Consider the following 17134-nt stretch of genomic DNA (forward strand, 5'->3'; position numbering starts at 1 on the left):
GCTGCACAACAGACTCCTTCACGGTGTAAAAAAAATAAATAAAATAACAATAACCACGAGGACACCATTACATATGTTTATAAAAGCAACAGGAAATCAAAGCTTACAGGTTTTATTAACATTTATGCACATTTTACATAGTTATTTTCAAAGAAAATGTTATTTTTTTTATATTATTCATTTTAAAATACAGTATTAACCCCTAAGGATTCACAAAAAAAAAAAAAAAATCAATATCAGTGTCATGTGTTGGTCCATTCATTATCTAAAAAGGCAAAACATAAAAATAAATTCCTAGGACTCGTTGCTGGTGTACGGGCAGACCACGCACACTTGTGCGATGTCGTCGTATTCGTACGTCCTCTTCAGGAACGTGTCCGTGAGTCTTAATCCGGAAATGCTCTGAAACAAAGGAGAGGATGACGCGATATGAAATAAATAAATAAACGTCTCCGACAAGCAGACGTTGAGGAGGAAGCTCTGGATCGTACCTGTAGACCCTGGACAGACGAGAGGACGGTGAGGGGTAGAGACAGGGAGGCAGCGGGGCTGAGTTTACCCAGCTGACGTCCGGATATACCGCACCAGTGGATGGACCTGGTGTTACACATCTCCAGAACCAGGTCCATGGTTCTTTCACTGCAACACGAAGACATGAAGTAAAGAAAGACGCCTGTAATCCAACATTTAAATCTTAAAGTGGGATTGGGTGGGATGACCTCACAACATTTTCTACTGGTTGAGAGAGGAATTAATGCAGTAGATTGACTAAGGATGGACTATTTTACTGTGATGATGAGTAAATATTGTAGAATAATCCAGGTTTGCATGGCCCCTTGTTAACAGTGTGGAAATCTGGGGACATTTACAGCTCGGAGATAAAAAATAAATAAATAAAAGAATTAATATGTTATGATGGTTTGATTTGTGTTGACATATTTATTCATATTTAAACTGCTGTGTCTGTAATGTCAACAGCAGCGCAACCAGCTACCGTAATACTTGTAGTCTGCGCGCAACATTTTTTTCTCATTCATAAAAAGCTAAAAAAAATGAATTAATTAAATGTTATCAAGATGAAATGAATGAATAAAACATATTTATTCATTTTAAACATATTTAAAATGCTATGTCTGTAATGTCAATAGCAGCACGACTGGTTACCGTAATATTGGTAGTATTTGTAGCGTGCAACATTTTTTTTCCCTCATTCATAAAAAGTTAAAATTGGGGACAGCTTTAGCCACGTAACAGGTCAGCTAAAACAGGGACTGTCCCCAGAAATTAGGCATGTCTGGTCACCCTAAAAAAAAAAATATATTAAATAAAAATCCCCATCTTAAGGTATTGATAAATGCTGATATTGTTTCGTGTGCGCTTTCACCTGCAGTTTGTGATTTTACAGACGATTCCAAAAGGCTCTTCGAGGTTGACGGTGTCGGGAATCACCTCCAAAGACAGCCTGATGTCTCCGTACCCTGGAGCCTGGAGGACACACACGGGGATCTTTAATGCAACAGCTCATTCAAACTCTCAGATGTCGCCGGTCGGGTGCACGTTGAAATACCATTCTCTGCAGCTGACTGGTCTGCAGCCTCCCCCTCTCCCCGAGGTTAGTCTTCCATACAATGTCGAGCTTCCCTATCACCGTCACCCCCTTGATGACGCCGGCTTTCTCCGCGTACTCCGGCTTCGGCTTCAGGCAGTACAGGTACTGCCGTGTGTCCATGGGCTGCAGGTAGGACATCTTCCCAAATGTGGACTCACTGTCATGAAACAAAATAAATAAAAAATTAAGGTTAAACCTGAGCATCAAGTGTAAATTCACCAATGATCTCGAAGTGCTTTTACCCTTCGTCCCCGGCTGCGACCGTGTTGAGCTCCGTGACGTTGTACATTATAGACGGCTCCAGAGAGACTTTCTCCATGAACATAGGTGAGGTGGTGATGTTCTGGATCTGAGCTTCCAGAAACACCTCATCTGTCTGGAGCGAAGGAGTCGGAGGTCACGCTGAAGTTTAATCTTTATGTGCAGGTCTATTAATCTCCTAGGTGAACTGAGCAACAGCTTTATCGTTAGGTATTAAGAAGGGGGGGCGAGGATGGGGGTTAGGCTTGTGCAAAATCATAGCAACTCAAAGGAGGAGTTCACATTTTTTTTTTAAGTTTGTCTTAAAATACTCTCACGCCAACACTGTGTGTACCGTACATTTCACCTTCATTCTCAGGCAGCAACTTCTGATGCTGAAAAATTAGGCTAACTGCAGAAAACTGCAGTTCTTCAAATGGCCACTAGTGGCTGCCTCCAAAAGCCAGTAAATCCCTGTTAAAGTTTTTCGACTTTAAATTACTAATAAACATATTCACAGGTTGCCAGCTGTGTTTCAAAGTGTCACCTACGACGCTGCATCTGTTGCTAAATTTCTTAATTAGCTGCATTTAGGTGGAGTCAGGGGAAAACAAGATGGCGGCGACCGGAGCCACTACACTGAGCTTCAAAACGGTTCAATCTGAAATACATCACAGAGGGTTTGTCTATGTTTAAATAAAGTTAATTAACATTGGTTCTTTTGTCTAAACAAGTCTTCAGTGTAAAAGATAAACCATTTTTTTTTTTAATTTGACTAAAGCTAGCTAGCTAAAACTAAACTGATGTTTTAGTATAAAACTAGCATTTAATTTGGATCTTTTTTGTTATTTTTTTAAAAAAAGAGGAGGCATTTGTACTAAAATATATATTGTTTACATATTGCGCCATACTTTTATTTTATGTTTGACCCTATTTGCTGCCTGTGATTTGTTCTGTTTATCTGTAATGATTACTGTTTGTCTGTCTGTCTATCTGATATTAGAAAAGTATCTTTCCACAGCCAGTATGGAAAGGAGGATAAATTAAACTGCTGTAATTCTTTCAGAGTACAAACAGTGCGGGCATGAGAAATAAACATAAAATGTGAACCTAACCTTTGAGTTACTCTTCAATGTGATGTGAAAGTGCACATGTAGTAAATATTTATCAACCAAACTCCGGAGGCAAAAAAGAAAAGAATTAAAAGTTCTGAATTAAATTCTATTGGTTTGCTCAGTGGACCTTTGAAGACATGTTAGTACAAGTGGTGGTCAGCAGGACGGAGTAGAGGCTGCACAATGACTGAGTTTATTTAAGCTAATCAAACATCACGTAGCCGTGGGTTCAGTTCAGCCTCTTTGAGCTTCTTGTTTCAGAAGAAGGGCTCATAACCGGGACAATAACTAAAGCGGTTCTACTCATTTATTAATATAATTACCTTTTTGTAACACGTGTGAAGTGGTTCTGCCCATATTGGAAATACAATAGAATAATTTTCTCCCAACTTTATTGAAGTTGAATTCTTTCTATAGAAAAAAAAAAGATGACCAAGATGGAGGCGAAGTTGTTAACATTTCTGCCCACTTCAACTCTGGCTTTGTTCAGTTCAATGTAACTTTATTAGTACTCAAGGGTAGATTTGGTTTGCAGGTAGGAAAAAGAGACAACTACATATTTCATTTATTACTTTAAACTAATCACTTGATGTTTGCTGACATGGACGCACATGTGCAAAGAGAGAGAGTGGATTTACTCAGGCGAGAAAAAACAATCACAGTAAGTGACTGAGACAATTATACTAAGTAGGGGTGGGAAAAAATATCAATAGAGCAATATATATTGCGATATTTTTTTCTTCCGATACTATATCAATGTTGAATGTCTTAATATCCACTTTAAAAGAAAAATACACCACAACCACCAATTTTTCTGTACAAGTGCAATAAACTGGAAATGGATCATTTGGATTAATACCGTTTTTTGACGTAACTTGATGTACATATATACAACTTGTACTTTAAGCTGCATTTAAAATTTCTCAATGAACTGAGAATGTCGAATATTGCAATTAGAGTTTGATATTTGCGTTTTTTTACTGGTATCGGTGGATATGCGGGTGCGTTTGCTGATACTTTTTTTTTTCCCAGTAAGATTTACAGACAGGCACAACCACAGGCAGCCCTGCTGCTGGAGACAATACGGACCTGTGCAGCCCATATATTACCCCTCCCCCACTAACTGATAGTGTGCAGCTGGAAGCGGGAAAATTATTGTACTTATAATTTTTTTGTTTTATTTTTTTTAAATGGTTACCAAACAAAGCTTTATTGACTTTATCTCTCAGCACCAACACATTACAGTCATTACCGTTGTTGCTAAGTAGGAGTTCTAATTATTAGTAGAATACTAGCGTAGCTATTGGAAGATAACAATTATTTATTTTACTAATCGACGATTTGCGGGAGCAAAACCCGTCAACTGTGCAGCCACTACTGTACAGTGAGATACAAAAAAGAAAGAAGCAAAGATTAGTTCATGCCTGCAATTCAAAATATAGGAAGTGACCGTGAACCATTCTGAAAAAAGTTAAATCACAGAGCGCAGAATGTCTGCTCCATGCAAAGCCACTCGAAAACAAACCCACGGATTCTACTGAATATAATCAAAGAGTAATTACAGGAGCTAAAACTGAAGGTTAAATGATTGGAGTAAGATAGTAACCTTCAGCTTTACAGCGTTAACCTGCAGCCCCTCCCCCTGATATAACAGATATAATAATTTAAGACCAATTATAACGTTTTCCCACCCATCACAATTTGACACCACAAACTTGAGTTTTAAAAAGACCCGCAAAGTTTGCAAGAAAGCACGAGCATGCAAAGAAAGGGCAAAAGAAAAATAATGGAACCTCCAGGACGAAAAACGTGTGTTTTTTCCTTTTTTTTAAATGCACTGGGTGTTTTGACAGATTTTAGTTCCATTCTTTTTACTTTGCACCTTTCCACTGGCTCAGAAAGACACGGCCTGCTGCACCGAAAAACACAATTAAAAAAAAAATAAATTAAAAAAAGGATTAAGAGAAGCTAACGTTCAGCGATGAGAACAGAAAGAACAATTACCACAGAACTGAGGTCACTCTAATGGAGAAAATAAAAAATACAGGACATAATAAACAAATGAAGTTACATGCCAAAGTTGATGACAATGAATATTTGCAGTCGAAAATAGTAAAAAGCTACCTCTACGCAGGGAAACCCTTGATCTCCAGCTTATGAGAGAAAAACCGCTGAATGTTTGTTTCTCTGGAGGTACAAGGGTTTCCCAAGAGGCCTATCGAATGCTAACTGCTTCTATTAGCATCTGCTCCCAACTATGAAATGAAACATGATACGAAGCATGTTATGAATGTGTTTTGATATCATGCGCCATCACTTACCTCCGCGTTGTAGAACTTGGTCTTCACGTCCAGCGGCTTCAAAACCTGGTTGAGAATAGATTGCAAACTGAACGCAGGGGTTTTCTCACAGGGAACCTCCATTCAGACGAAGATTACACTCAAGATTCAACACGGTGGTCGAGAATAAAATGAAATCCCAGGTTTTGCCGTGGCTTAAAAACTACGCTCAAGGGAAGACAGACTGCAAGAAACTGAATCCACAGCACACACACACACGCGCACAGGACGGTAATTGCATTTTCTCTGTTGTAGGTCTGTGGCATTTCTCAAGTCACCTCCAAGTCACACATGACATAACCGCTGTCATCTAATGAGAACGCTCACACATAACTCACCTGGAATTTGAAGAACTTCCGAAAATAGAGCTTCTCTCCGTACTGAGTGGTGTAACTGACGGCGCAGACTAAGCTGGAAATTAAAGAGGAGAAAGAAAAAAAAACATTTATTAGCGTTAATCATTATTTGATTCCCTGATTTGGTGAGTTATGAGGACTTGTTTCATTGTGTGCACACATGTGGTGCAACTGCATCACTGTGAGGTGTGGTGAAGATGGAAAGGTCCGAAAAAAGGTAACCGTGTCGGTTGTTTGTTCGTCCCGAATTTCTGGGGACAGTCCCCGTTTTGCATGACCCCGAAATTGTCCCCAATTTTAGCTTTTTGTGAATGAGAAAAACAAAAATCTTGCACGCATACTACATTTATTACGGTAGTCGGTCACGCTGCTATTGACATTACAGACATAGCAGTTTAAATATGTTTAAATATGAATAAATATGTCAGAATAAATTAATTGTCCCCGTTTCTTCATTTCATCTTGATAACATTTAATTAAGTTATTTTTTTTTTCCATCTCTGGGCTGTAAATATCCCAGAATTTCCACATCAGCAGGAAGTGCAAATACGGGGCCATGCAAACCTTTATTTAGGGTGACAAGACGTCCCTGGGTCCCTGATTTCTGGGAGCAGCCCTAGTTTTGGATGATCTTTCCCCGAGCTATAACTGTCCCTGAAAATGTCCCCAATTTTAGCTTTTTATGAATGATAAAAGAAAAAAGTGTTGCACGCAGACTACAACTATTACGGTAGCTGGTTGCAACGCTATTGACATCACAGACATAGCAGTTTAAATATGAATGAATATGTCAAAATAAATCAAACCATCATAACATATTTATTCTTTTATTTTTTTATTTATTATTCTACAATATTTACTCACCGTCACAGTAAAATACTCCAATCTACGGCATTAATTCCTCTCCAGCCCTGGAGAGTGATCTTAAAGTGCATAGACTCTGCTTTAATCTGAGACTATTCACGTCCAAATTGGGGGAGAGGTGCAGGCACCAGATAGGGAGTGGTCAAATCAACTGTACTGTAAATGTCTGGATGTGAACAGAAGTCAACCCGGTGGATGATTGTAGGGTCCATTATGTGGTAAATAAAAACCACTTCACAGCTTCTGGCCAAGTGAAGTATTCTCTCCAGAGTACTTTAAATACAGAGGGCTCACCACCACAAGGTCAAAGTATTCATGAAAGCTCACAAATAGAAAGACGATCTTAACTTTTGCGATGACACAAAGGAAAAAAAAAAACATATGGAGAAGGTTTGGAGCTGAAGCGCACGACATCATCTGCACCTTTGGTCCAATTTGCATGTGAATACCTCCAATTCGAAGCCAATTCCATAACTACAACTTCACAAGATTTATTTATCCATGTATACAGACTAAAAAGTACTCACATGTGTGTTCCAATTTCTTTGACTTCATGGTGGATGACGTCATCGATGCAGCATTCGGGTTTGAGCTCTGCCACGGCTGAGTTTGATGCAGATAGATTCAGCCTCTGAGAGCTCGTCTGTAGATCAGCCTGTAAGGTGTCGCGTCACAATTATTAGCATAAAGTAACGAGAAGTGTGTGTGTGTGTATCATAGACTGGTATTTTCTCTTAAAAGTACCTTCACAAGAATGTCTTTTACTACTTGGCTACTGTCGTTGTGCACGCTGATGTAACTGGAGAAGGTCTCTCCGAGGAAAATGTTTCTGCACGACGGAAAGACAAGAGGGTCTGAGACAGAAAAATAAAAAAAAAACTGAAGTCTACACACAAAGTCGCGTTTATTACCCAAAGTTCTGTGGTAACGTGAGCATCTCTCCCAGCATTAATGTCTCCGCTCCTTTGATGGTGGACGGGTCCTCCCTCATAAGCTGAGCGAACAAATCCCCTACAGAAGAAAAGACACAGCAAACATGTCAAGAATATGTAAAAATAAAAGTAAAAATAAAAATAAAAATAAATAAATCATGTGCTTCTGAACCATTTCTAAAAACTAAGAAACTAAATACAGGGTTCCTACACATTTGAAGTTCAAAATTTCATACCTTTTCCAAACCCTAATTTGACTTCTCATGAAAGAAAACACTAATTTATGGTATTTGAGTAAATAGTTGTGTATCATGTACATGAATTATGGAATTAATTGTTCATTTTCATCAATCTGAATATATATGCTGTTATGTCACCAAATCATTTCCAGAAGATTATAGCTAGGTAATGTAGCTCATATAACTAAGAGACCAAACCCAGATAAACTCAATGCACGTTTGGTTTCTTTTTTGTTTGTTTGTTTTGTTTTTGTTTTTAATATTCATTTTTTTACATTTTTTTCCAACATGTGCAACAGTAGGGTATTTGTGTGGGAAATTTTTCCCTGTTGCAGACCTATGTTTTAGAAAAGTGATAACATTTTCCATATTTTTCCAGACCAGGAAACATATAAAATCAAATTCCATAACTTATTCCATAACTTTTCCAAACTTGCATAAGAACCCTGTAAGTGGTGCCCCCCAGGATACCAGCAATACCAAACAATCATACATTCTCTTACACTTACACTCTCACTAAACTTGCTTGACTCAAACTTGGGAGCTATGACAGAGATGCTGCTTTGACATTGTAAAGTTGGCATCAAAGTGTTCGCGGCAAGGAGGATCGCAGAGATAAATAAAGAGCTTCTTTGAAGATCAAGTTTCAAAGCAGACTGAACCAGAGAGGTTGGACAATGAGGTTGAATGTCCTTCATACATAAGACATTTTATTCTGTATTTTATTCTATTACTCATCGTACAACCTTCTAATAAGACATCTAATCTTTAATAAAGGAGGTGAGATTTTTCTTTTTATTACTGCTCGCGTAAAGAGCAACTCATTCATCTTGCAGCACTTTAAGATGTGCTTTCACTTCATTGCCACTCGTATAAATAGAGTTCCTACTTAGAAGTGTCACAGAGATTTACGGTTGATGTAGAGTTCAGTTACAGGTGCGTAGAGAAATAAAAAAAAAAAAAAAAAAAAAAAAAACAGCTCTCAGCGGACTGGAAATCTAAATTTGGGATCCGAGACTGTAAATTACAGGAGTATATTGGATTAAACGCTGCCTTTAAACTATCTTTATGTCACTGCTGTTCTCTTAACGTTTATTGCATTATGATATTTGCTTGTTCTTTGGAATAGAGAATGTTAGTCACTGGTTTGAAGCTTCATTTGGGAGAGAAATTCTCTCGAAAGCAGAAGTAAAGTTCTCACAGATGCACACAAAGGGGAAGGAAGCTGTTCACCCGAGTCTGGTATCGGTTTGTGAAACAACAAATAAAGGAATTAATAAAGTGTCCGTTCTGAATCAAACATGGGTTAGATTCACTGGGACAAAACGTGAGTTAAAAGCTGGAGACGTTGTGCATGGTTGTAATAAAAGAAAATGACATTAAATAGAAAACCATGTGATGTGATCGTATTTCTGTGTGTCTGCTGGGGTTTGCAGCTGGTGTCCCTCTTTCCTCCAGCGATCCCACGACACAGAGGTTAAGTGATGTGACTTTGTATTTTAGACGGGGCCGACCTTGAGCCTCTGCCAAAACTGATGAGAATCCAATATCGCAGCTATTAATAACACATCGTCTGGATGCACTCCTTTCCATGAGGTTTCTGCAAGTGTTTCAAACGCAAACCCGCTCCCATCGAACCTCTCAGATTTCATAAACTGCACACGGCTGTTTGGCTTTTCTACGCAAAGGACATGATGACAGTGATGCTGACAGGTTTTATTCACATTCGTGCAGCCGTCCACATGACACACGATGCTCGTTTGTGTTAGGACACCTCTCTCTTTTTGGCTCAAGGTTTATTTAAGCATTTAACATGATAGTTTCCCCCCCTCCGAAATCCAATCTTGATATTTTGAACATGACCAGAACGACATGAATAGTGTGTATTAGACTTGTGCCTCCTCGATAAGCACAATAAAAATTATCTGTTTATCATACGCTCACTGTTACATTTCAGTCGTGAAGGGAATAACTGATAAGCCACAAGGGAAAACCCAAATAAGCCAACAAGGATATGATATCTCTTGGTTGTCTGGACAGGATGCTAAACAGAAAACAGAAAAACAGAACAGGCTCTCTCTGGGGTACGTTACATAAACAAGCTCACCTGGCAGATCTCGATCTTCACACGTCACCGGCAAGTTTGTGAAGAGAGTTGGTTTTGTTAAACGCATCACTGTAAAAATAAAGTGAGAGACTAGTTATTGACTGGACATGATACAGGTACAGATTAATCACACATAACATAGGTTTTCTTTGTCTTCTCCATGGATGTTTACCAAATTATTGAAACCATCTGCAGTTTGACTGCAACAAAAGTTTATTTTAGCAGTGATACAATCTCATTATTGTTCTTTTGAATGAAGTTTGTTTTGTGATAGGAGGTTGCATCAATTAAATGTGAGGCCTTCGAAACTAAAGCACACAAAATTAAGTATTTAGATTTAACTATAATAATGTTAAGGCACTGTAAAGATGAGGCCATTTATACAATTAAGAAGCTGGAAGGTTGGATGGTTGTAGCTGTAATTCACTCTTTAGTTATAAAGTAGACGTCTTAGTCTTAGTTTGGGGGCCACATACACCCTAATTTGATCTCAAGCCGGCCAGACAAGTGCAATAACAACCTAATAATAACCTAATACTAACGACAACTCCAGACTTTTTTCATTTGTTTTGGTGCAAAGACGAACAAGTAAATTAGATGAATGAATGAATAAATTTAATAAACTATCCTTTTAAAAAAAAAATCTTAAGAAAAATATGTGCATTTTGGGCATCTTGTTATCAGCTGTTTAGTCCTGGGTCTCAGTGTTGTGCTCTGTCCACTTCTGTGACTAAAACAGTGGATGAATTGGCAACAGCTGTTATTTCCATAGAAAAACGACTATGTAATTTTCACACTTCACAGGCCAGATTTGGACCCTCTGGTGGGTCGCTTTAGGCCCGCGGGCTGAACGTTTGGCACCTGTGGTCTTGAGGAAGGTGCACATAATTAATTTCCTTATTTAGCCCCATAATTTACCAGATGTTATTCATGTATCATACAGCTTCAAAGCCCCTAACCCCAACATCGCCCTACCTCGCCCTTCTACTTTTGCACAATTTTATTCATTACTGTTGTATTAAATGATGTACATTGTTTGTTCATTTAGGTTTTGAATGTGATTTTATTGTATGTTTCTTGTGATTTTATTGTATGTTTTAATCCATTGTTCTATTTGTATGTATGTTTGTAAGTGTCCTTGAGGGGCTTGAAATGTTCCATTTAAATAACATGTATTATTATTGCTGTTATTTTGTATCATACAGGTTGAAAAAAACCTTACAATGAATATGACTTACAGCTAACAGCAACAACATAACAATCTGCTCTACGTTAGCATCTGCTGTTAGCACAAATTGGATCTTACACAGTGTTCATCATGGCAAGTTATTTAGCTCTCAGTGGAGTAACAATGGCAAAAACGAATCAATAAACACATGCAGTTATCAGATATGACAAGGCCTGTAAATTATTAAAATTATAATTTGGTTGTCAAGAACCAAGTGTCTGTAGCTAAGGTAGCTAACAACTCAGCTAACGGCTATCTAGGTGGAGTTTAGGCACCGCTTTTCACACTACACATTACTACAGTGTAATTAATTCCAGCTTTGCACACACATAAAGACAATAAATAGACTATTTGAAGTCACAGCAGGTGCAAAAAGTCTAGTTTATTTAGTTAAAAAGTGCAAATAGATGATACTCTCGTTGCTAGCGCTGTTAGCAGCTTCGAGCAGAAAAACATCAAACTACCGCGACGTCAACAACAACCGGCAAAGTCACAATATGACTCCTGGTAACCACTGATACCTTTTAAGGCGAGGAGGTGTTCTTGTTTCGCCTGATTTACATCCATTTTGACGGAGGAACCAGACTTATCAGGGTGATATTAGCCACTATGCTAGCCGGTTGTCACAAGCTAGCCCATGAACTTTGACAGGTTTCTTCTTCGTCGTTTGAATTTTGGCAAACACAGGCCCCCGAAGAGGTAAACCCGCCCCCTACTGTCCGTGATGGGCATGACAACAATAAAGAAATATGTTTTCAGTCATCCAGGTCATAGTACATCCAAAAAGTGTTTAAAAAGCAAGTGGACTTGAGTTGAGTTTGAGTTTAGAGAAGAGGTTTCATCCGAGTAGCTTCTTCAGTCACCGAGGGAATGGTGGGAAGTTTGAGGTTTAAATAGGGAACTCTGTGGGTAAAACCCATGAGAAACTTGCTTGACCAGAAACTTGCTTGACCAGAAACTGGAGCGACTAATTTCCATTAACGGCTAGATACATACCTGTCCTTGATGGTGTCCTCTTTGCCTTCACTTTGCCTTCATTCTCCTTAAAATAATATTTATTTTGTTATTGTTGCCATCAACTTTATCATCCAGCCCTTTTATGTGTGTGTAAATGACACGATTTGTCATGCATATCATATATGTTATATGTGAGAGACATGATCAATAACTCATTGTACAACCCTGTTGTATATATCTGCTCTTGCCCTTTATTTTTCAGTGCCTTTATTCCTTTAAGTCTAATTTATGTTGTGCAGTTTTATTTTTTTATGCCTTTCTTCCACAATTATTTAAGTTCTGTGTTTTTCTGTACAAGAATTTGCTTTATCGTTGTTTGCTCCTGCTCTTCTCGCTTGAATCTGAATTTAAAAGTTATGTTAAATCATAGGTGATGGTGTTCTCTGTTGACATCTAGTGGTGTAAACCTGTGCACTGCAGCTGTTCGTCATGATGCTGAAGTTTCCAGTGTATAAATATTGTTTAACATTTGAGATATTTGCCAGTATGTAAAGCCGTGTCACTGTCTACTGTCACATTAATATAAACGTGTACTTGACAGTTATTAAAAATATTTCCATTTGTGGAAAAAAGTAGTCTATGCTGTTTTAATAATATCAATTATTAGCTATTAGCTTCAATAGCTTCAGCAAACCTACAAACGACATTAAAACAACAATGGACGGGTAGTAATATTCCTTTATTATTCTCCGGCAACACAGAAATCCCTTCACTTTTTTTGAAGTTACTCTGCACACAGTGGGCTCTCGATGCCACGGTCTTCATGAGATGTTTTCACCGAGCAGAGGCTGTAAAGTAAAATGATATCTAGATAATTTTATCCAGAAAAAAAAAAAAAATAAATAATGGTACAATCAATATAAATGAATATTGTCTGAAAAACAATGCGTTACGTGTTAGGGATTTGAAAATCAGGCCAAGGTCACAAATCTGCTCCGGGAGTATCCGACGCCTCCAGATGACGTCATGATGTAGCAGTTTTAGCGGTTAGCGGTTGTTATCAAAGCAGAGCAACTTATCGGTTTTATTTTGTCCTTTTACTCGTTGGATAAAATGATAAAAGCTGTATTTTAATTTAATCTTTTACAGGATTAAAAAAAATCGTATATGTTTTTTTCTGTTAAACTGTACAGATGAATGGATTAAACTCAAATTATTTTGTCATTTTATTACTATATGTTTTTTTTTTATGAATGAAGTGCTGTCAAAGTATTTGTTTGTGTTTTTGTGGAAAATTAAAAATCATAAATAAAAAAAACTTTATCGAGCTTTCTCTTCCAAACATATTGTGAAAAACAAATTAAACTCCTGTCGTCTAACCGCGAACCGATCTCGTAGTCCGAGCCGAATGGAGCCGAACGTAGCCGAAGATGTAGCTGACGTCATCAAGAAGCCGAACGGAGCCGAAAGGCCGAGTAGATCTGGTACCTGCACCGGCACCTGTACTCACATAAGCATTTTCGTCTGTTTCCGGTCGCTCCCATTTGGTTTTGGACAAGATTCCAAACACAATAATCCCAAAAGCCACGATAAGGACGCCGAGGAAGTTTGCAAACTTTGCTTGAACAGGCAGTGAGCTGTAAGGTTCAGCTCCATTACTACAGCAGATGGAGAAAAGGAGATAGGAAAGTCTGGCTTAAAGGCTTTGGTGTAAATAAAGATAAAGAAGACATTGCGTCATCATTAGTAGGATATTTGAGCTCTTACAGTGTGAGAAGCAGGGCCTCATTGAGGCCGCTGATGCAGGAGGCCAGACTGAGGATTAAGATGGCTTTTCCCAACCAGACATGGAAAGGTTTCAGGATGATACGGAACCACCAGGGAGAACAAGGGAGCAAGAATCCAGCCAAGCCGAGGACCCACTATCCCAATGAAACAGCTCTTAATATAAATAATACATATATGATTTTGGAACAACAGGAGATTTTCATAGACGAGGATCAGCGTAAATACCTGAAATGCAAACGTGACCACGGTGCAGATGCCCACCCAGCTGTGCAGAGAGTACAGGTCAGGGATCTGCAAACCTCTGTGGAAGTCAAACACGGCGCACAGGCCCAGGATCGACAGAACCAGAGCCAGTAGCATGAGTCCAGCGTGCACCAGCTTCCAGGTGAACTTCCTCTGCCCCCAGGTGAACGGTAGACGATACACAACAGCAGCTGCAGGCGAAGAAAAAGCTGCTTCAACATTATATTTGGCACTTTGGATAAAACTTAAATCAGAGGATGTCTATGCAATAAGAGCGAAGGGGTTTCAACTCGGCAGACAGCTGCAAAATATAATAGAAACAAGAAATTATTGTTTTCAGTTCAATCAGTTTGCAAATAAACTACTTTATTTTCCTCATCATTTAGATCTGCACATGTGAATTTGTTGGAGTGACCCTATAAGACCATTATTTTGTTATTTTATGTCACTTTTATAATGTCCAAGATATTGTTGTGGTGTAAATAGGTAATATGTGCTTTATTTTTTCACTATTCTGTCAATTAAAGAACAGCACGACCAGTAACATGCTTCAAAACTGTGACTTGTTCTGATGAACCACTCCTCACCGTTACCGTACAGAACCACCAGCCCAGACACCATGAGGACGGGGTGCCAGTTAAACTGCTGGGCCGACGCGTCCCAGGAGAAGCCGCCTCTCCAGTAAGAGTTCCAGCTGATCACAAAGACCAGGCAGAGCAGGCCCAGACCCAGACTCAGCCCGTAGGCGACGTAGAGACACGTGTGCGGCCTCATATCTGCTGGGAGGGAAGTCATGTGATAAAAGAGTCTGAAGCTAAAGCTAAAACAATACCAGTGAAAATGAATGCACGGCATCAGGCAATCAGGCATAACATTATGACCACCTTCCTAATATTGTGTAGGTCTCCAAAACAGCTACATGTCTAAGTAACATCCAGGTTATTAATAGTCGAACACTAAAATTGTCACAGTTTTCAGTTAGATACAGGCTCCTCATTATGTGAAGTCATCACCAGCTCACATTAGAAACTGGACCAGTGTTAATTCATTCAAGAAGCAAACAATACATCTTTTATTGGACTTACTGTGCATTGAAAATTCATAATCCATCCACTTAGATAATTATCCTCTCCACTCCTCTAAATACCTTCATTCATCTTTTGAAACTTTGTATTATTTTTCTTGACTAGCTGTTCTTTAATGTTTTTGTGTTATTTCATTTTTTGTCTCTTCTTAATGTACTTTATGCTTTGTTATGATATTGTTCTGTTCCGTATTCGTTTTACTTATGTGCTTATAAATGAATAAATAATGGACAATGTTAGTCAGTCATTTGGTCATAATATTGTGGCTGATCGGTGTATAACTACATTAAATCAACTCTAATGACTGTTGTAATGTTCAGCTAATGTTGCAAAAAGGTGTCAACTGAGGATGTAGCCTGTTGAAATAGATTGAATTTAGGCTAATACGACTAAATTAGGTTTGTCAAAATAATAGGAACATGTGTTCTGCTCAATAAAATTCTAAAATAACTCGCTGAAGTAAATAATGAACGCTGAAGACCAAAACCTCCATTAAGCTAAAATTTAGTGGAGTAATAATAAAATAACAATGATAATAATTAGGGATGTCCGATAATATCGGCCGATATTAGCCTATTTTTGTAATATTGTTATCGGTTTTACCACCGATAATGAAAACAGATAACATGATGCCCGGGTTGTGCTGCTTGCGCGGTCCTGGGATCCTGAGACATTCACCGGCGCACGATTGATGACCTTATCAAACTGCACCCGCAGCCAAAACCACAACAGAGTGTAGCTAGTGTGGCTAACAGGTTGCTTGCTACCTAAAATTAGTCTGGGCGAAAAAAAAAAGCCTGCATATATCGGTATACCATATCAGAATTGGAAATTAAGAATTTGGACAATATCGGCTATCGGCAAAAAGTCAATATCAGACATCCCTAATAATAATAATAAAATAATAATTCAACCTGTTTTCACTTCCAAGGGATCTATGTAGAACTACGGTGACTTTCTTTCTTTAAATTTTTCTTTTAATATTTAAGTTTAAAATAAAAATACTGGTTAGGATTGTACATAAATATTTAAAAATAAGAAGAACAAGAATTTAACAGGAAATACTTTCCTAAAGAATCTAGGAACTAAAACTTGGTTAATTGTAGTGTAGCAGTAGACAAAAGTACATAAGTTCATCTTCTTTTACCTCCCTCTGCTCTCATATAAGTCACGTAAAAATCCATAAAAAGCTGCCTTGAGATTTAGAAACACACATTTGTCATGTTTCGTACTCACCGGTCTAAACGCCCTCCTCTGTTTGTGAGCGACTCTTAAAGAAGCTGCTCCACTCTTCCTCTGCTCTCTGGTCTGTGTCCATTAACACTGGTTTGGTTTGTCATGCAGTTGTGACGAAGACAATTTTCAGAGTCATAGTGAGTTGCAGGAAGAGAAAAGATTATAAAATACAAACAGACCTCAGCAGGTTTTATAAGAAGTCTAGTTTTGCTCGGTCATGTTGTGGATCTGTAAGTAAGGTATAGAAGATTTAAATCAGTTTTAACATGAAAAGTGTCACTGCAGAATGTATCGCAGTCCAACTTAAATAAAACATAAGAGAAATATTAACTAAATTACTGAATTTCATTTATGCCTGAACTTGTTGACCCATTATTTCTTTTCACACTTTTTTCCACAACAACCATGTGGACAACGAACACTACAACCGTGTCATTTCATTTTACCACGGGCCTGTGGCGTGAACGAAGCCTTCACAGTTTCCTAAGTGACCCTGACACCGAATGAATGTGTTATCTCATTTTACTTTGTGATGACAAAATGCAAAGACGAGAGGAGACGAGTGGAGTTGAGACGCTTTTTTTTAATTTTAATTCCTTGAATTCATTGGCGATATCGCTTCTATTCTACACGTCGTAGAGCAGCACGGTGATCGGGGCACTCAGCGCCATGTTGTGTATGATCTGTTTGCAGCACACGTCCTTGTCCTCCTCGTCCTCCACGAAGACGGACAGGTAGTGAAGGGGGTTCCAGGGCACCTCCTTGGTCTCGGAGGCCATGACGCGGGTGCAGGTCA

The 17134-nt window shown here is 38.5% G+C and overlaps 2 protein-coding genes across 3 annotated transcripts; both read right to left on the reverse strand.

Moving 5' to 3' along the window:
- Window positions 1–62: 62 nt before the first annotated feature.
- Window positions 63–11713, reverse strand: trappc13 (trafficking protein particle complex subunit 13). Of its 2 annotated transcripts, XM_047570280.1 has the most exons (13): window positions 11551–11713; window positions 9802–9870; window positions 7435–7534; window positions 7268–7352; window positions 7051–7178; window positions 5642–5714; window positions 5286–5330; window positions 4969–4986; window positions 1852–1985; window positions 1568–1766; window positions 1385–1485; window positions 492–639; window positions 63–402 (listed from the first exon to the last, which is right to left on the reverse strand). In XM_047570280.1, the coding sequence occupies exons 1-13, from the start codon at window positions 11594–11596 to the stop codon at window positions 295–297; spliced, it is 1254 nt and encodes a 417-aa protein (XP_047426236.1). In that variant the 5' UTR covers window positions 11597–11713; the 3' UTR covers window positions 63–294. The 2 variants fall into 2 exon arrangements, with proteins under 2 accessions (XP_047426236.1, XP_047426237.1); XM_047570281.1 differs by lacking the exon at window positions 4969–4986.
- A 993-nt stretch (window positions 11714–12706) lies between these two features.
- LOC124996997 (lysosomal membrane ascorbate-dependent ferrireductase CYB561A3-like) lies at window positions 12707–14791 on the reverse strand. The gene is made up of 5 exons (XM_047570455.1): window positions 14605–14791; window positions 14000–14208; window positions 13754–13908; window positions 13497–13644; window positions 12707–12834 (listed from the first exon to the last, which is right to left on the reverse strand). The coding sequence occupies exons 1-5, from the start codon at window positions 14789–14791 to the stop codon at window positions 12808–12810; spliced, it is 726 nt and encodes a 241-aa protein (XP_047426411.1). The 3' UTR covers window positions 12707–12807.
- Window positions 14792–17134: the final 2343 nt, after the last annotated feature.

Source organism: Mugil cephalus, chromosome 19, assembly GCF_022458985.1.
Source record: "Mugil cephalus isolate CIBA_MC_2020 chromosome 19, CIBA_Mcephalus_1.1, whole genome shotgun sequence".
NCBI lineage: Eukaryota > Metazoa > Chordata > Actinopteri > Mugiliformes > Mugilidae > Mugil > Mugil cephalus.